General features: G+C 40.6%; 1 protein-coding gene and 1 pseudogene across 3 annotated transcripts in view; both read right to left on the reverse strand.

Moving 5' to 3' along the window:
• Positions 1-6509: 6509 nt before the first annotated feature.
• Positions 6510-7608, reverse strand: LOC133086939 (prohibitin 1-like; annotated as a pseudogene).
• A 6223-nt stretch (positions 7609-13831) lies between these two features.
• The window catches only part of DESI2 (desumoylating isopeptidase 2), a 41579-nt gene continuing 34048 nt past the window's right edge, over positions 13832-21362 (reverse strand). For 2 of the 3 annotated variants that reach the window (XM_061185393.1, XM_061185391.1), the window contains one exon: positions 13833-17313. In XM_061185393.1, coding sequence (XP_061041376.1) covers positions 17080-17313 — 234 coding nt within the window. In that variant the 3' untranslated portion in view covers positions 13833-17079. Of the gene's footprint in view, positions 17314-21362 lie in introns of all 3 variants that reach the window. The other variant, XM_061185392.1, reaches the window with a different exon arrangement.

Below are 21362 nucleotides of genomic sequence, written 5' to 3' on the forward strand. Positions count from 1 at the left end.
TTAAAAAAAAAGAATAAATAATATTGAAGACCAGAAACTATTCTGAACTAGATGATATCACCAATATTATGTAACAGAACTTGAGGAACACAATATTTTGAGGAAAATATATGATTTAAATTAGACAATAAGATTGTGAATTCTGAAAGTAGCTGAGAATTCATGAAAAAACAAAGAATAGCATAATAAACCAAAAAAAAAAACGGGAAAGAAGGAACATTAAAAAAAAAAAGCAGAAATTAATGACAGACAATATAGTCATACAAGAGAGTACAAATAAACCCCAAAGTTAATCTTTTGAAAAAAAAAAAAAACTTGGAAAACGGAAAAACCAAACTGGCAGTACTGAAGGAGAAGGGTGGGGGAGGGGAGAGAGAAAAAAGAAAAAAATATTAATAATAAAAAAGAGGACATAACTATATATCTAGAAGAAATTCAAATGGTAACAAAAGAATATTATGAACAATTTTATGCACTATGTTTGAAAAAATAGATAAAATGGATAAATTCTTACAAAAGTATAACTTACAAAAAATAGAATTGAGAAACAATTGAATATCTGAATAATCTTGTAATTATTAATGAAATTGAATCAATATTTTAAAATATTCCCATGAAGAAATCATCAGGTCCAGTCAGCTTGACAGCCTAGTTCTACAAAACATTTAAGGAATTTATCATTCTGCTCATACACAGACTTTTCTAGAGAACAGAAGAAACTTCCTAATTCATTTTATAAGGCCAGCACAAGCTTGAATCCAAAACCAGACAAGGACATTTCAAGAAAGGAAAACTATATGACAATTTCACTCAGAACTTAGAATACATATCTATCTACTTATCTATATATATACTTACCTACCTGTCTGTGCTCCTGTCTGTCTATCCTAAATCCAGCAACATGTTAAGAAGATATAATGACCAAGTTGGAAGTTGGGTTTAGGCCAGATGTGTAAGGAATGCAAAGTTTAAAATCAATTACTTAGAAAATCAATTAATGTAATTCACCACATTAAGAAATTAAAAGAGACTTCTGATTCTGGCCATTATGGACTAATAGGGTTCCAACTTGCTCTCCTGCTGTAAGCAACTAAAAAATCGAATGTGAGATGTGGAACAACTGTTTTCAGACATTGGACACAGGCAGTGCAAGACTGTGATCCCTGAAGGGGGCAAAGGAAATAAGTGAGATGAACCTCACAACTGCCTTGCCTTTCTGCCTGTAGGCACCTTCTGGACCACAGTGTAGGGAGGGGTTTCCCAAGCAGAGCACGAGTCACTGAGTTGAGAAGATAGGGTTCAGAGTTCAGGAAGGCAGAAGATGCTGCAAGTTGTGGGACAGAGTTCTAGAGAGGATATAGTTACATAGAGAAAAGAGATCCAGCATTCTCCATAGGGGTCACCTTGAGACTTTGTTTGATACTAAGCGACAAAGAAGTGGGTGAAACTCCATGAATCTGGGCAAAGAATGACCTGGAAGCTTTAAGCTAAACAATTCCCAGAGCCCCACAGGACAGAGTCTGACCAGTCAGACTCGAAAGGCCTTGTTAATCATCTGGGGTACTCCATAGTGAGACCTGAAGAGCCACACCTTAATAGGAGGGCTAAACCACCCCTAGAGCATGGGCTACTACGAACCGGCCATAAAAGCTTACAAACAAGCCTCGGAAAGATCAAACTGATATGCAAGTAATTTAATTGCCAGCCAGAAAAAAACCCCCTCAACATCCTTTAAAATATAGACACTCAGCAATGTAACATTTGAAATATATAACATTCAATCAAAAAATGTTATGTATGCCAATAAGCAGAAGAATGTGACCCACACCAGAAGAAAAATCAGTCAACATAAACAGACAGAATTTAAAAACAAAAAAACCAGAAATGAAAGCTATGATAGAATTAGCAAATAAGGACTTTAATATAATTATTATAAATATGCTCAAGGATTTAAAGGAAAACGTGAACAGAATGAGGAGAGATGGAAGATTTCTGGAGACTAAAAAATATAATATACTAAATAAAAATTTCACTTACTGGGATTTATATCAGATTAAGCACTGCAGAAGAAAATATCAATCAACATCAACACATAGTAATAGAATAGAAACTATTTGCACTAAAGCACACAGAAAAAAAGACTAGGAAAAAGATCAGAGCATTTGGCCATGTGACAATATCAAAGCATTCTAACGTATGTGTAATTGGAGTTTCAGAAGGAGAAGAGAAAGGGTGGGGTGAGGGGAAGCACTGCAGAAAAAGTAGTTGAAGACATAATGACTAAAATTTTTCAAAATTTTGAAAACTACAAGAAAACCACTGTCTCACAGGAAACAAAGGAATTCTTCATGTGAAAGGAAAATGATGTCAGATGAAAACTTGGATCTATACAAAGAACACTGGAAATGGTAAATATGTGGGTAGATTTAAAATATTTTTTGTCATTTAAAAGTTTCTTTAAAAGATAACCATTTTAAAGCAAAAACAATGACAAAGTATTGTGTGGTTTATAACATACATAGAACTAAAATGTGTGAAAACTAGCACAGAGAACGGGAGAGAAAAAATTGAAGTATACTGTTTTAAGGTTCTAACAATATATGTGAAGTGGTATAATATTATTTGAGTGTAGACAGTGATGAGGTAATGATGCAAGTTGTGAACCATGAGCAACCAATAGAAACAGAACAAAACAAAACCCAAAGACATATGAACCTAAAACTGCCCTAGAAAAATAATTTTTAAAAAACCCCAAAGACAGATTGCTAATAAAGTAGATAAAATGGAATACTAAACTATGCTAAATAAATCCAAAAGAAGTCAGGAAAAAGGAATAAAGAAACAAAGAAAACACAGGACAAATGGTAAAAAAAAAAAAAAAAAAGCTAAGTGGTAGATTTAGACAGAACCATGTTGATAACTGCATTCCACGCGAAAGTCCAAGAGCTCCAATCTAAGAGATTGTCACACTGGGATAAAAATGCAAGATTCAATTATATGCTGTAGGTTTAAAAAAACCACCCACTTTAAATATAATGACACACAGATTGAAAATATAAAAGGATGGAAAAAGATAAAAAACATCATAAGAAAGTGTGGTTATATTAATACCAAAGTAGACTTCAGAGCAAGGAATATAACCACGGATAAAGAAAGAGATTTTCATAATAATAAAGGGGTCAGTTCATTAAGAACATAATTCTAAATGTCTAGGCACCCAATAATAGAGCTTCAAAGTACATGAAGCAAAACTTGACAAAAACTTGAAATACCAAAAACTTTCATTTAAGATCAAGGAAACATTGTTTGGGAGGTCTTAGCCAAAGGCATAGAGATAAATAAATAACAGACAACATTAAAATTATATGGGTTTGAAAGGAAGAAACAGAACTGTCATTATTTGCAGATGATATAGCTGACTATGTAAAAAACTCCTAAGAATCTCAGATATATAATTAGAACTAACAAGAGAGTTTTGCAAAATTGCTGGAAAAAACTTTACCCATAAAAAACAATTGCAGTCACAGGTAGGAGGAAATATTTGCAAAACAAATATCTGCTGAAGGACTGTTATTTAAAATATACAAAAAATTCTTAAAACTCAACAATAAGAAAACAAATAGCCCAATTAAAAAGTGGGCAAAAGATCTGAACAGTTACCTCATCAAACAAGATATCCAGATGGCAAATAAGCATTAAAGAGATGTTCAGCATCTTTGTCATTAGGGAATTGTAAATTAAAACAGTGAGATACCACTATACATCCATTTGAATGGTCAAAATCCAAAATACTGACAATGCCAAGCACTTACGAGGATGTGGAGCAACAGGAACTCTCATTTGTTGTTGGTGGGAATGCAAAATTGTACAGCCACTTTGGAGAGTTTGGCAATTTCTTACAAAGCTAAACATATAATCCAGCAATCACGTATCTTGGTATGAACCCAAAGGATTTGAAAACTTAAGTCCACACGAAAACCTGCACATGAATGTTTATAGTAGCTTTATTTATAATTGCCAAAACTTGGAAGCCACCAAGATGTTTTTCAGTAGATGAATGGAAAAACAAACTATGGTACATCCATACAGTGGATATTATTCAGAAAAAAAAAAATGAGGTATCAAGCCGTGATAAGACATGGAGGAACCTTAAATACATATTGCTAAGTGAAAGAAGCCAAGTCTGAAAAGACTACATATTGTATGATTCCAACTGTATGGCATTCTGGGAAAGACAAAAATAGAGAGACAGTAAAAACACCAGTGGTTTAGGGATTAGGGATGTGGGAAAAAGAATAAGTGGAGCACATGGGTCTTTTGAGGCAGTAAAATTATTCTGTGTGATGCTTCAATGGTGGATATGTGACATTATGCATTTGGTAAAACCCATAGAACTGTATAATAGCACAAGAGTGAGCCCTAATATAAATGGACTTTAGTTAATAATAATGTATTAACTGGTTCATCAATTCACAAATGTGCCACACTAACGTAAGATGTTAATGGCAGGGGAAAGTGTGTGTGTGAGAGGCGGTATATGGGAACTCTTTGTTCTGATCAATTTTTCTATTAATTCAAATCTGTTTAAAAAAATAACATCTATCATTGTTTTAAAAAATGAAAAAAGTCAATTGCACTTTTACATATGAGGAACAATGAGTCTGAAAAATATAATTAAGAAATAAAAGATATCATTTACACTAGCAAGAAAAAAATATAAGGAACATAGGGATATAGCTAACAAAATACATGAGAGCGCTTTATGGAGAAAAGTATAAAACTTTATTGAAGGACACTGAAGGTCAGTATACATGGAGTGATAGATCACGTTTTTGGATAAAGACAATATCATAAAGATATTGGTTCTTTACAAATTGATAAATTAATTCAAAGCAATTCCAATAGGATTTGTGTGTGGGTATGTAACTTGAGAAGTTGATTCCAAAATATACATGGAAGAGTAAAGGGCCAAGAATAACCAAATAACTTGCAGAAGAAGATGGGGAAACTTACTTTACCACATACTGAGACTTATTATAAAGCCTTAGTAATTAAGACAGGGTATCATTAGTCTGGAGATAGTAAGTAGACCAATGGAACTAGAGAGCCCAGAAACAGACTCACATATATGTGGAAACTTGATTAATGGAAATGGAACTTGTAGGTCAGTGGATAAAGGGTAGACTATTCAATGTATTGTGTTAGGGCAAATAGTTACCTACATGGAAAAAAAGAAATAGATAACTCACACACACACACAAAATCAATTCTGGTTGGATTAAATTCTTAAATACAAAAAGCAAAGATTAAAATATTTAGAAGAAAACGTAGGAGAATATCTTTCCAATTTAGGCAGAGAGAGGGATTTCTTAGGATTAAAAAAATATTTACCAAAGAGAAAAATACTGATATTGCTGACTACTTTAAAATGAACTTGTTTATCAAAACATACTTTAGGACTTCCCTGGTGGTCTAGTGGTTGATACTCCATGCTTCCACTGCCACGGCAAGGCCAAAAACAACCAATCAACCAACCAAACAAAAAACACACTTTAAAGACAGTGAAAAGACAAATACCAAACTGGGAGAAAATATTTGTAACACATAGAATTGTCAAAGAAGAGTAGCCAGAATATGTAAATATTTTCTACAAATCTGTAAGGAAAAGATAAATAACCTAACAGAAAAATAGGCTAAAGATAGGACAGACATTTCACAGAAAAAAAAAAAAAGGCCCAGAAACATAGAAAGATTCTTAATCTTATTAATAGTCAGGAAAATGCAAATTAGATGCGCAGCTAGATGCCAATTTATGCCTACCAGACTGGCAAACATCAAAGAGTTAGTCAATATCAAGTCTAGACAAGGGTGTGGAGTAATGGGAATGAAAATCTTCTGCTGGTGGGATTGGAGAGTGTTACAGCTACTTTGGAAAACAATTTTGATTACCCAATGTTGACAAGATGATACAAGGACTTTCAGATGATTTGTTAAATATTATAATATATCGAGCAGGGACTTTGAGTTTTCTGTGATGCATGTAAGAGAAAAGTGCCATGATCCTCTTCTGATCTGTAAGAGAAGTTTTTTTCAAGCATCTATAACTTTTAGGAATACTGAGACAATTTACAACATTATAACATTATAATTAAGTCAGTGAATTAAGACAAGCAACCAAATACTGGTTTCTTTGGAGGTTATTTTCACATGGTGGTTATTTGCACAGGATGTGGCAACAATTTCTAAAGTCATAGGAGTCCAACAAGACCCTGCTGCTCTGAGTTACAAATAGTGATGAATAGTCACATGTGTCCACTTTACATGGGAGAACAGGACACATTCCGTTAAAAGTTTTGAACCAAACAAGGAGATTCTTTTTTTTTTTTTTTTCTTTGATAGAGTAGTTAGAGATCTGAAGTGATTTTACTTTTATTTCCTTCACTTTACGCCAATCATGAAGTTTCACAGTGATTTCTGGGGTGGAAGAGGGAAGGTGATGTTGAGAATCATCAGGGCTGTGGTCCAGATGGCTCCAGGAGGTGTGGGCCTCGCTGGGGCAGCTGGAAGAGCACTGACTGCCCAGCGGGCAGGTAGGTGATGTTCGGAGGGACAGCTGGTATGTGATGTCCTCCGAGGCCTCCAACTCGTGCAGCTCAATCAGGCGGTCGCCTGCAGTGGCGAGTGAGCTGGCTATCAGCTCCGCTGCCTTGACATCGCCCTCCGCAGAGACGATGGCTGCTGTTTCTACTGCTCAGCCTTTCCCATCACAAGTCTGGCTCTCTCTGCTTCCTGCTGAGCCATCTGTTTGGCTTCCACCACTTCTGTGAACTCCTTTCCGAAGGTCAGAGGTGTCAAGGGTTATGTCATCCAGGATGAGCCTAAAGGTTGCTGCTCGCTCCATGAGGTCATCGCTCACCTGTCTGGAGACCAGCTCTCTCTGGCAATCAGTTCTCCAGCATCCAAACGAGCCACCATGGATTTGAGGATCTCTGTAGTGATGCATGGCAGCATGTGCTCATCATAGTCTTCTCTGATGCTGGTGAAGATTCGGGGGAGTGGCTAGTTACCGGCTGGAAGGGGATGCGCAGGGTGATGTTGACATTCTGTAAATCTTTGCTTCCAGTGATTACTGGCACGTTACGTGGTGGAGGGCGGTGAACAAAGATAATTGGTTTCTGCACCCAAGGGATGAGAAAGTGAGTCCCTTTTCTTACAACAATGTCCTGCACTCCACAGAACGGGTCAAAGGTGATGGATAGCTCTGTGCCCAGCATCTGTATTATACAAGGCAGAATTTGCCACGCCTCCTGCAACGGATAAGGCCAGGCTGAACTTGCCGATGGACTCAAACACTGTCTCCTTCTGCTGGACCCACTCACACCTTAGCAAGCCCTGGCTGCTCCCGGGCTCACCCCCTTCCCCTCCGACATGAGGCAGAGGCAGCCGATCCCCTACATTCTCACCTGTCAAGCAGATTCTTTGAACCACTTTTGTGATGTTGAGTATCGTCCTCCTAGCGGCTGTGCGGGAGCAGGGAATGGTTCTCACCTCTGAGTAATGAAAAAAATACTTTTCAAGCCCAGGCTCTGAAATTTCATTATATGACATTATAAGAAAATAGCCTGTGGAGCTCCGTTTGACTAACAGATGGAGAGAAGGCTGAATAGGATTTTATTTAATGAAAGTGCAGTAAGAAGAATACATTGTTTTTTTCTAAAAATTAATAAAGTTGGATGTGCACATTCCCTCCAACTTTGCAGCTCGTCTCCCAGAGAAGCGGAAACCCTTCTATCTTCCCTCCAGCCTCACAGCTCCACCCCCAGAGGAACCCTTCCATCTGCAGCAGAAGGTATGCCTTACGATATTCATAGCCATAAATTGAGACAGGCCAAATGTCCATTAAAAGTTGAATATATAAATAAAACTGTGGTATATTTGTACAACAGAATACAGCAGTGAAAATGAACTATAATTGTACACATAAACATGCATGAATTAAAGAAATATGTAGAACTTTTAATTTTTTTTTTTTTGGCCATGCCATGCACCTTGCGGGATCTTAGTTCCCCAACCAAGGATCAAACCCGGGCCCGCTGCAGTGGAAGTGCAGAGTCCTAACCACTGGACTACCAGGGAATTCCAAAATATGTAGAAATTTTTTAAATCACAAGGGAATATATACAAAATGATTCCATTCATAAAAAGTTTTGAAATAGGTATAAGTAAATAATATACTATCTAGGGATGCATCTGTGGGTATTAAAAACCATTAAAAAGAAAAAGCAAAGGAATGATTAACACAGAGTCCGGGATAGCAGTGGGGGGAGGAGGAAGTGACTGGGGAGGGAGATGTTGCTTCTGAGGTCCTGCTCAGGTTCTATTTTTTAGGCTGGATGTTGGGTGGTGGGTACAGGAGGTGTTCGTTTTATTATTTTTCAGACTGTACATATACATCCTATATATTCTTTCATATATATTTGTGTGTGTATATATGTATGAAACATATATATGTAAACCAAAATGTTGTTTATAAGAGTGAATGGGACATGAAAGTGCATGAACTTTTGTTGTGGAGTGAAATCGGGAAATGTTGCCCTGCTTGGGATGAGGGAGTGAAGGGACGGTTTGTCTTGGGTTTTCTGTTTTGGCTGGGAAACCATGGAACATGTCTTATGCTGACAGGAATGATCCAGTGGAGAAAGGGAAATTGGTGTTTTGAAGGAGAGAAGGAATAATGTTGGAGCAAGTCCTTGAGAGATGAGAGAGGGTGAGATCTAGTGACAAAGGAAGACTTGGCTTTTGAAAATAGTAAGGACGTTTTCCCACTGTAACACAGACAGTGACTCTGGGTACAAGCTCCAATGAGTATGTAGGTTGAAAAATTGGAAGCTGTGAGATAATAGTAAATATATGTCTTGGTCTTTGGCCCCAATTCCAAGCACAGAGCTCCTAGAACCTTTCCTTGTAAATTCCTAAGTGATACGAGCCCCAGGAGCAGCTTTTGTTCTATTGAGGCCACTCTGGGTGGGTGCCTGATGGCTCCTGGTCTCCAGAAAGACTAAGCTACGATTAGAGGCTTGGAATTTCTACCACCCACTGATTCCCTCCCCCACCCCCCGCCACTTCTCTAGAAGGGTGAGAGGGGCTGAAAATGGAGTTAATAATTGATCATCCCTGCGTGAAGAAGCCTCCATAAAATCCCAACAGTATGAGGTTTGGAGAGTTTCCAGGTGGCTGAACACATCCGCATACCAGGAGGGTGATGCACCCCAACTCCACGGAGACAGAAGCTCCTGTGCCCAGGACGCTCTCAGACCTCGCCTTGTATTTTTCTTTATTTGGTTGTTCATTTGTATTTTTTTAATCATATCCTTTAATACTCTGGTAAATGGAAACGTTGCCCTGAGTTCTGTGAACCTCTCTAGCAAATCAGACTCAAACTTGGGAACCTCGGATTTGTACCCAAGCTGGACAGAAATTGTGGGTAACCTGGGGCCGTACTACTAGCGATTGGCATCTGAAGTGGGGGGCTGTCTTGTGGGACTGAGCGCTTAACCTGTGGGATCTGATGTCATCTCCAGGTAGATAGCGTCAGAATTAAGTTGTAGGCCAACCAGCTGGTGTCGTGGAGAACTGCTTGGTGTAGGGAAAATCCCCACACATCTGGTGAAGAAGTGTCACAAGTGAAGTGTTCTGTGTGACAGTAAGGGAGAAACACAAGGGAGGGAGAACTGGGTATTTTCCCCCATTACAGAGGTCAACTGCCTAAATTGTCTCTATTTTCAATGAAGCATAAAGTGAGGTTCTCAACTGAAATGCGTGTGGGGAACACGTGGGAGGTTTGAAGAGATAAAGTCTGAAGTGTCATCCAGGAGAGCAGCGAGCAGGCTTACAAGGGACCTGCAGGAAACCGCGTGTGGTGCTGAGAGACAGGAACATTAAGATAAAACTGGTCAGCCCAGTCGTGTGATTTCACCCTAGCAACATTCAGCGGATCAGGCACGGGCGCAGAGAGGTCTGGGTCTGAACAGGGCTGGGTTTGCCAGGCCATGAGATGAAGCAAGAAAAGGGCACAGAAGTGGAGGATCCTGAGAAGGAAATGGTTTAATTACTGACCGTGGAATTTAGGCTGAGTGAGAAGAAAAATGAAAGATGGGGGAGGGAGTAATATTAGTAAAACGAGGGCTGAATTTAGTGGCTTTGGGATCTTAATGAGGTCAAAGACTTGTCTCAGTGTGTGGGGTACTCAGGGGAGCTGGGAAGTTAGTGGTCAGAGATTACTTGAAACGAAGATTTTAGCAGAGGCGCAGTTACTGGTGATGACAAGTCTAAGGTTTGCGTGCTTGGCGGAAGTGAGGAGATCAGGAGCCTGAGACAGAGATGGTAGTTCTCAGCCCAGGATAGGACTGCCTACCTCCTGGGGGCAATATGCGTGGGGATGTTTAATGCAGCCACGACTGTGGAGCGGGTAAAACGCTGGTAATTAGTGGACAGAGTGTAGAGATGCCACATGTCTTGTAATGGGCAGGACTGTCTAGCACAAAGGATTGTCTTACCCTGATGGCAATAGAGCCCCAGCTGAGAAACACTGGGCTAGGGTATTGGATGGGTCACCTGCATGAATGCAGAGTCACTGATGACAGGAAGAAGGTGGAGAGAAAGACAGAGGAGGAGAGGGAGAGCAGAAGAGAGCCACGAGGGAGCAGCTGGTAGGACTCGGTAGCACGGTTTCAGTGGAGCCGGAGATTTGGAAGCAAAGAGGAATGGGAGACCGAGGGCACATACCCCGAGGGAGAGAGCACCACAGGGGATAGCTGGGTTTCAAGAGAGGTCAAGAAGCATTTGAAAAAGTGGAGGCTATTGGGCATTTTCCTGTCACAGACGGGGAGTTCCAGCGGGTACATTGGAAGGTGGGCCAGTAAGGATGAGGAGGAGGGCTGGCCAAATGAGAGCATGCCCAGAGTAGCTGGGGAAGAGGACCTGGGCACGGATACTTCTGGTGATCTAAAGTAAAACATCAGGGCTGGCCGCGTGATGGCTGTAGCCTTGGTGGTCTCTCGCAGGAAGATGGATAATCAGTTCAAACTATGGTCCAGAATCCTTAGTGCACGGATCAGGGACTTCTAGGTAACCATTCCTTGAAGTAACTCCAGAGGGTTCAAGTTTATCTTTCACATTTATGAGAGTACTCCTTGAATAATTTATATGGATTCAGTCAAACCCAGGAAAAATGCGGAAAATCCTACCACCTCTACTGAAGTTTGGAGAAGATTCAGCTACCAGGTCCTTCAGACGTTCATGAGTCCAGGCTGCCTGACAGTCACCTCATCCAGGAAATTCTGATTTCTATGGGCAGAGTAGGCTGGAGCCATGCAGAATTGAGTCCTATGGGCTAGAGCAGTGCTTCTCAACCCTTAATGTACATGTGAATTGCCTGGAGGTCTTGTTAATATACTGATTCTGATTCGGTGGGTCTGGAGTGGACCCGGGTTCTCCACTGCAGAAAAGCAGTGTACTTGGGTGGAAAGAGTAGAAGCCTTGCAACTGGCTAGGTTCAAGTATGGGTTTTCCTTATGCTGTCTGTGCGTTCTTGGGCTACTAACCACTCAACTCCTTTGGTGTAAAGCAGGAATAACGTCATAGGCTGTTGTGATAATTAAATGAATAGCCCAAGGAGCACACAGCAGGGGCACTGCAGGAGGACTTCTCTTTCCCCTTTGTCTTGTCCACAAAACCCACTGCCTTTCCAGACTCAACGTGACACCTTTTCGTATTCGTGGGCATACTGGCCTTCTGTGGTGTGTCAGCTGCCTGCGAGGGCAGCTCTGTGGTGCCCACTCATTGACGCCAGTGGGAGAGGAAGGCACAGGAGTCTTCTTCTATCTTTGATTAGGGCCAAGCTGGCTGCCCTGGCTCCCCTTAGCCTTTCTTTTTTTCAGTTTTGTAATCTGAAAATCCCAGTCCCTATTTGGATGGATAATCACTGGCCACCAAGACTGAGGCTCCTAGGCGGACCGAATGGCTTTTCCTTGTCTAATTTTTTCACTGCTCTGTCCAATGCATATTCCTTTTCCAGTGTGGAGTGAGTAGAGCAGGCCTCCCACCCTCCCTCTGTGGAGTCTGGCTTAGTGACTTTGGTAACTTTACCCCTGAGTCCACCTGCCTGCAAGGCTGTAAGGACAGCCTGGTGAGGCCTGTGGCTTCCTCTGCGTGGCTGCAGCTTCAGAAGCACCTGAAGGTTGCCCAGGCACTAAATCCCACTAATCACCGGGAGTTAGCGGTGTGAAGGAAACAGCCTGGCGGTCAATGGCTCCCCTAACTGAGGCCCACTAAGGCCATGAGTGTTTCGTAGAACCAGGCACTTATTTCTGAGTGAAGGTGTCCCGGGGTCAGGGAGATCAATGTAGATGGCTCTACGCCACTCCTCAACAGCCCGGGGGTGGTACGTTCTTGATTGGGTCCACGAAGCCCTCCCAGTGAGAGCAGGGCTGCAGGGCACAGGGGCGCCCATCTAGCCTTTGGAAATGAACGCCTCCCTCACCCAGCTGGGATTGAGAGGAGGCCCTGCTTAACCTTAGCTTTTCCCTTGGCCTTGACAAGATGGACTCTTCACGCTTCCCAGTGTAGGAACAAGGTATGATCCTCTTTGGGAGGATTTTCCTTTTGGGGAAAGGATCAAAGGCACAAGCGTGAGAGGGCTCAGCAGTTCTCTGGGTTTAGAATCCATAAGGAAATAAGTAGCTGCCTGCCTCTAATCTACCTCTTGGAATGCAAAGCATGGAGCCACTCGTCTTTATTAGCACGTGGACTTCTGCACACTTAGAACAAGGTCCGTATCTGGGTGATAAGGAGAACTTCAGGAGCAGATTATAATGGGAAAGAAAAAACCATCGTCCCTCAGTATATTTGGTATCCTTTCTACAGGTAAAACCAGTTGCTTTACCAGATTTGAGTTGGTGATCAACTTCCTATAGTCTATCAAAAACCTATTTAGACTGGGGGGAAAATTCCCCTTTGGCTCCTGTCCTTGAGAACAAATGAGTTGTAGACCATTACTACTTAGCAGAGAGTGGACAGGCATTGACAGACCACAAATGACCTCCATTATTTTTTAATAATACTTAATCCAAGAGAGGTCTTTTGAGTTTGTGGAAGGAAGTATTACCTGGCTAGGTACCAAAAGGCCAATGGAGATGGGGGAAGGGTCAGGTTGGAGGTGCAAAGCAGCATAGGTTTGTAGAAAACGAGGTGCGCAGTCACCCAGGCTCCTGCTCGCTTGATGCTTCTAGATGGGGAGAGTGTGTGCACGAGCAGTGGGGGCAATTCCCCTGCAGGTCTCTCCCCTGCGCTCCTGGCGGAGAGAAGAGGGCATGTTCTCCCTTCCCAGCCTTGTCTCCATCCCCCAGAAGCTGGGGCTGGCACCGCTGCCTGGGAGCAGGTGTGGTTATGCTGACAGTTAAGGACTTGGCCCGTGGACCTGAGCTCGAGGGGAATACATGAGAATAAATGTACGTGCAAATACAAGAGAAATGTATGATGGAGAAGGGCGGACTATGTTTCTGCAGAGCAGATGGGATTCTTGGGTTTCAAAAATAATCTCCCTATTGGGCGTAAGACAGACAAGGACGTACTGTACAACACAGGGAATAAAGTCAATATTCTGTAATAACTGTAAATGGAGTGTAACCTTTAAAACTGTATACAAATAAAAAATATCAAACAAAAGTACCCCTCCCCAACACAAATATATAACATTTGCAGTCTCCTGGAGGTCAAAAAGCACTAGAAAACATTTCTTATAAAAGTATTTTTTTAATAAATTGATGTATTTCAATGTTGTTAACATGATAGCCCAATGCTATACCAAGGTAGCAAAAGTGAAGATTCCTGGTATTTTTTTTTTTTATATAAACACTATGAATGACAGTACATTTGCATTCAACTTCACAAGAAATTATCCTCAGGTTCATGAAGATTCTTGAACAGCTGTAACACCTTTCAAACAGTGAAGATGTATATTGACTGAGGAGACAATGAAAGTCTAATGACTGAGCTGCACTCTAAACCATACTGAAGGAAAGGGGTACAATGGCAGTATGGCCAGCTTGCTGGACAAAACCCAAGCCTTTTAAACTTAGTCACTGAAAGAAAATACAACATGTATCAAAATTACAGAGTATCTTATAGAAATGGACCCATTAGAAGACACACAGATTAGAACCCTGAAGCAGTGAATGAGTTTCTACCCGTTTTGTGATGGAAAGAAGCCATGGATATAGAGTCCCGCAGCTGTCTGTAGGGCTGAATCTCCTCATACACACAATGCTATCAATTGGTGAAAACCAGAATTCCCTGCTATGTACAAATGCTGGTGAAGGTAACTTGCACTATTGCTGTGGGTCAGAACAATAGTGGGCTGGATTTCAGGCATCAAGTGGAGGCTCTCTTTACTGCTGTATCACTCACTGCCTTCTACCATTCCACAGGCCACACTTTCCAAAGCTGATGCCCCTTTCTTAGGGTTGAAAGAAAGAAAAAACAAAACCCAAGGGCACTGAAAACAAACAGTAGAAACCAGCAGCTTCTGACCCTCTTAACACTATATTACTGTCCAACCCACAATGAGAAATGTGTTTCACTTGGTTACAACTGCGAAGAGAATATCTGATGCCATCATATCACATGTATCTTAATGACCGGATTTTTTATACAGGATTTTTCTTAACAGAGGTCAGGTTGAGAACAAGATTCTTTTCCTCCAAGGGCAAGGGAAAGCTGGTGAAATGCTAGTTAACTGAATTCATCCTCAGTTTTGAACTGTAGTGGACAAACTGACTTAAATGAGATTTTCTAAAGTAAAGACATTTCTTTATTTCTCAACCTCAAGTACCATTAGACTGCAAGCAATCTCATGTCCAGAATTTTATCTGGTGGTTCTATGATAATTGGCCTCAGGCCATTATTTATTTTTACTAGGACCTTAACACTATTTTTAAACTCCAAATGCTGCAGATGAAAGTCAATACAACAAAATAACAATAAAATCATTTGTGTGCTGAAGTGCTGGATTCTGGATAAGCAAAGGTGGAAGGCTCCTGGCTACTCGCCAAGAAGTGCCTAAATAATGGCCACTCCTTCATGTGTGTCCGTAGCACAGATTTAAACTCATGTCTATTTGAATGGATTAGAAAAAACTGGAATCCACTACATTATTAAAAACAAAAATCCCAAGCGAGCGGCATCAAACATTTTTCACTAACCTGGGTTTTAGTGACAGGACTCTTCTTTGAGTGAACTGATTCACTGTCAGAGTCTGCACATTTTATTCTAAATCTCATTTTTAGACCTGAATCAGGTCAACTTTTCATAAAGATCATAGATTCCTGTCACATCTCTTAAAACAAGTGCTCTGCCCCCCCCACCAAAGAACTGAGAATAATTTGTAAAAGCTTTCCTCTCCAGCAACAGAACAGTCAAAAGCATAAATTAGGTTAAGTGGCTTCATTTTCCTCAGGTCAAACCCAAGGTTTATTTTCCCTATGAACAGGGTGTGCTTAATTTGATAAAATGACTCAAAATCAGCTTATGGAAAAGTTAAAAATGTAGTGTATTGAAAGATATGTATCCTTACAAAGAGCAATAGCAAACAATCCAATCTAGAAGTTTAAATAAAAGTAGATGATTTAAAAACTAACAATATATATATAAAGCTGAAGTCACTGCCTTGGATAATTTATACACTGCATCCAATATTTTATGTAGAACATTCATTCTTAAGGCAGAAAAATTGAATTTGACATGTAATGACTTGGCTCTTACATCCAAGGGTCAAACTGGGAGTAGACTTGAGCAGACAGATTCCTTGCTAATGAGGACTTATCTGTGGTGACAATTTCATTCTTTGAGTAGATTATGTAAGAGACATACATTTGAGAGAACAGAAAAAGATGAATAAGACACATAAATATGAGTTTTCAACAAGAGGTAATGAGACTAAGCTTTCTATTATGAGGTGAAACTACTCCCATAACAAACTAACAAACTCCAACATACTCTTTCTGGTATGGTACATAAAATGTTTAAAATATCAAAGTATTAACTTTTTGGAGAGTGTTACTTCAGACTCTAGTTTTCAAGGTGTAGTATAAAAGGTAGCCTGAAATAGTTAAAAGCAGTTGAATGTCAACTCACACTGCTACTCTGAAGGCTACCACTTAGGATATTCCTGCCCCACAAACAAAATCCTGTGCAGGGAGGATATCAATATATATTAAAATAAAAATGAAGCCCCCAACACATGTGCAAAAACACTTGTTACTAGTAAGAATACCTTTAACGAAAAACATCTTACTTACAGAATCAGAGGCATCAAAGCCAGACTGACACGAGAGTATACCACCCCGTGGAGGTGGACGCATATTTGGGATGAAAGCCACCGTTCGGTGGAAACCTCAGGAGATGTACCACTCGGAGTGGAGGGAGTGCTGAGTGCCCAGGGTCGGGCACCTCTCACACGGAGCAAGGTCCCAAGCCCTCAGGGCTGTGTGTGCTCCTTCACCTCTGTGCATCCTGGTACCAAAACGGTAACAAAAACAAACACAAACCTAAAAGATAATTCTTAAGCAGGTGACGGTGACTATAACTGTGTAAGTACCTTCTCGTGTGCCTATTATTTATGCCGAAGCTCGGGCAATTGTCAGAAGTGTACAAAGATTACCTGCCTAATTTTTGAAGACATGAAGATTTTCTTCTTTCATGGTGGCAGGAGTCCATGCAAGATTTGTAAACAGCGATACAAAATACTGTAAACATAACTTAACAGGGCTTATATAAAACAGAAGTAAATCCAAATTTACAAGTGGGTAAAAAAGACAGAGGGCAGCTTCATACAAAGTTCTCCCTCCTGCGCCAAGTGATTTTTTTTTTTTTGATTACAAATATAATCCTGAGCTGAAAAACTGGGATTTGGGGGAGAGCCATCTTTGCATACAAAATATCCAAAGGACGTTTACTCTTTTACTCTTCTCTAGTGATATTCAACTGCCAGAGACAGTTCTGAACGTGTGACTTTGGAGACATTTACAGTTTAGTGTGGCGCCCGGGTCTGGAGCCTGCGGCAGTGCTGCCCATGGAAGCGGAGGCTGCAGCATCCTCCGCTTCCTCCAGTTCGTCCTGGAGCTCCTGGCTGACGCTAGACTGCAGGGCTGCGGGAGTGAGCCACTCCTTCGGGAGGCAACTCTGGAGAAAGGGTATACAGGAGCTGAAGTAGGCAAGCCGATTGATCCAGCGAGGAATCTCTTTCCCACAAAGAATCTACAGGAGAAAGAGTGCAGTATTAGGTGAGAGATTAGGGTTACCTGGTCAGCTGCCAAGGAGTGGAGGGTCGGGGAGGGAGGCGGATATACAAAAAGGCCACTGCACATTAGCCTTTGGTGCTGTTACTTCCGGCCTTTGATGACAAGCAGCTCCCTAACTCGGAAGCCTGGGGTCCCCCTACTGTCAGCTCCATCCCTTCCCTCCTGAAGAACTTTGTTAAGCTGCTTACTTTTTACATCTATAAAATCAAGCTAATTCCATTTGGCTCCTTTCTTTCTTTGGTCTTTGTAACTGCTTTGAGAAGCATGTAAAAGTATTCTGAACACATAGAAGACTTGTTAATACAAGATATTATTCAAGTAACAGAAGCTCCAGGCAGTTCTCATCCTTATCCTGTTCTCAGGACTTGTAAGCCCCCTCTCTTCCCAACTGCAAATAGTAAGAACTAGGTCTTTTATAATACACTAACTTTACTCTTTATTTATCCTCCTTCCCTTCTGCAGTCAAAACCAGGCTTAACTAATCCATGCTTTACTGTCCCTGTGGTGTTTTTGCCTCCAATCATGTCAAAGGTTATAATCATGATAATTATGATCTGAAAGTACCATCTATTTTAGCTTAGTTGGTTTCAGAGTATCTTACATCCAAAAATTAGCTAAAATGTAAATAAGCTGGCACCTGTAATCAAGCAATGTAACTTTTCTCCCTAAAGGTTTAGCCCTATGCCTTAAGGGCTACATTTAAATACTATGTCTCTGTCTTAACTACAGGGCTAGGCGGTGGTCTCAATGGAGGGAAAGTGGCATGTTTTGATCATTTTTGATTACCCGGCCTGGAAGCACAGAGAGGCAGACAGTACTTAAAAATACCTGAAGAATGTGCATGAATTAGATCTGGGGGAAAGCTGAGCAATGACATTATACCATTCCTATCTGTCTATTCTAAAAAACACAGGCAAACAAGTATTACATTATATTTTACACCCAAGACATAATTGGGGATATATGTATATTTGAAGGTTACCACAGAGTGGTGACTAAGAATAGTTAGGTTAATGTAATAAGCCACTGTTGACTATCCAGCAGCTGTTTTCTTCATTCTCCTTCCTAAATCCTGATTTTATTCAGTAATCTACCTTCCTCCATATATCAATGTGCTTCATAGGAAGCTGACTTCATCCCAACACCTGCAGGTGGCTTGATTAACCTAAAACAGAGGTCTGTAAACTAAAGCCACCTGTTTTTATAGGTAAAATTTTATTGCAACACAGCCATGCCCCTTCATTTTTTTTTTATGGCCTACAGTTCTTGGGCTACCATGGCAGAGTGGAGTCCAGGAATAGTCCACAGGCCTAAAATATTTACTATATGGCTCTTTCAGAAAAAGTGTGCAGATCCGTGATCAAGCCAATGTCTTTTAAACTTTGAGTCAAGATCCATTAGTAGTTTTAGCATTGTAACTTGAATTCTTAAAATGAAATAGACTGTAGATACTAGGGTAATTGTGACACTTGTTTTAGTTATGTGTACATATCTGGATCATGATGTAAAATATATTTCTTACTGTAGGTAGTGGTCAAAAAATATTTGATTCATATAACAAAGTTACTTTTGCATTTAAGCTTCACTTTGGTAATCCCTCTTTCTAGGAATTTATTTCAGAGACACACTGGCAAAAATATGAAAAAAGGTATGCACAGGGTTATTCATTACAGCACTTCTTTGTAGGCTAAAAATAACCCAAATGTCATTAATAGGAAACTGACTGAATACATTTTGGCACAAACAAGGAGGACCATTTAGCTGTGAAAAGAAATGAGGACTATCTCTATATACTGTTACAGAATAAACTCCATGATATAATGTGAAGTTAAAAAAACAAAGTAAAGTGTGTGTAGGATGCCCCCCAAATATAACGGTGGACAGGAACAGAGTAAGTTATAGACATTCCCATTCTAAAAGGGAGAACATGGAAGGAAGAAAGGAATCATTAGTCCCAAGCAATTTCCTTTTATAAATTTATTTTATTATTTATTTTTGGCTGCACTGGGTCTTCGTTGCTGCACGCGGGCTTTCTCTAGTTGCAGCAAGTGGGGGCTACTCTTCGTTGCGTTGTGCGGGCTTCTCACTGCGGTGGCTTCTCTTGTTGCGGAGCACGGGCTCTAGGCACGGGCTTAAGTAGTTGCAGCATGCGGGCTCAGTAGTTGTGGCTCGTGGGCTCTAGAGCGCAGGCTCAGTAGTCGTGGCGCACGGGGTTAGTTGCTCCGAGGCATGTGGGATCTTCCCGGACCAGGGATGGAACCCGTGTCCCCTGCATTGGCAAGCGGATTCTTAACCACTGCGCCACCAGGGAAGCCCCCCAAGCAATTTCAAAATCTGACTGGGCAACCTCCATTAGGTTTCAAGGCCTGGGACTAATCCTCTGTGGCCCTCAGTTCTGTCGTCTGGGCCCTTGAAACTACCCTTTTTCGCCAGGCTGTTTACCGCCTGTGAAATTTGGGAATCCAACAGTCATCTTTCATTTTGTCCTCTTTCAGTCCAAGCCGGCAGTGTTTCTGCTAATATAACATCCTCAAAAATGTTGCGTCTCCTGTGGGATTCACTCTATTAGATAAGAGGTTCCTCTACAGATCTTTCTTGGAAAATCCCATTTCTATTCCTGATTTCCACTGAGATGGTTGAGAGGATCCACGAGTCACATGTTTAATCTCTTCAGCAGCAGCAAAAGGTTATCCAGTCACACCCTTGGCCTTCTCTCCACAATATGCTTTCCTAACAGTAAAGCCCTCTGCTATGTTAATTTTTCTCTGTACAGCACAGGAACCAATTCTTTCTTTGAAGACTGCTAAGTAACGGAAAAGAATCAAGACATCTAACCTACCTTTCCTATGTGGACTGAACCTCATGGTAACTAGGGGGTATGGCCTTTATTTATCCTGATTCAAACAAACTGTTAAAAAATTATGACAATTGGGAAACTTTCAACATTGTATATTTGTATTATATTAAGGAATGCATGTTAACTTTTTTTAGGTTGATAATATTTGTAGTTATGTTAAAAAAATCTTTATCTTCGGAGCTACAAAGTAAACTATTTACAACTGAAATGAAATAACACCTGGGATTTGTTTCAAAGTAATCTAGGGATCTGAGTGTTATTTCGGAGTGGGCATTTATAGATGAAACAAAATTAGCCATGAGTTGATAACTTTTGAAGCTAAGTGATATGTATATCAGGCTCATTATACTATTCTCTCTACTTTTATTCAGGTTTGGAATTTCCCACTGAAAATATTAATTTACAGAAGGTATTCAGGCCAGTGGCATTTAGTAACGGCAATGCCATTCTTCTTGCTAGTGACTGGTTTAGAAATGGCATTCGACCCAATTCTGGCCATGAAATATGACCTGCTTTGGAAAGGGTAGGAGGTTCTGGAAAAAGTCTCAGTTTCTCTGAGAGAAGTAACGGGAGAGACAGAGCTTTCTTTTTTCTCTTGATGTTGCTGTATCAGGATATGGTGCCTAAAATTGTTGCAACTACCTGAAAACCATACAAGGAGCTAGCCTGAGGGCAGAGCCAACCTAACACCCTAAGGATGGCAGCTCAGAGAGATAAAAAGACCTTAGGCCACTGATGACACACACAGTTGAGACACTGACCATACTGACATGGAGCCCACCTTATCCTGGACTTCTTGTTTTGTGAGATAAAATATTTCCTCATTGTTTAAGTCAATCTGAATCAGATTCGAATGCATCTGACCCGTAGTGTAGGGGTTGGGAAACCTTATCTATAAAGAGCCAAACAGTAAATATTTTAGGCTCCGCAGACCATTTGGTTTCTGATACAGTTACTCAACTCTGCTGCTGCAGCCTGTAAGCAGTAAAGATGATAGGTTAAAAAAATGAGTACGGATGTGTTCCAGTCAGATTTTAATGGATACTGAAATGTGAATTTCATATAATTTATACATGTAACTATATATTCTTCTTTTGACCTTTTCCCAACGGTTTAAAGATGTAAAAATTGGGACTTCCCTGGTGGCG

Source organism: Eubalaena glacialis, chromosome 3 (genome assembly GCF_028564815.1).
Source record: "Eubalaena glacialis isolate mEubGla1 chromosome 3, mEubGla1.1.hap2.+ XY, whole genome shotgun sequence".
In the NCBI taxonomy this organism is placed as follows: domain Eukaryota; kingdom Metazoa; phylum Chordata; class Mammalia; order Artiodactyla; family Balaenidae; genus Eubalaena; species Eubalaena glacialis.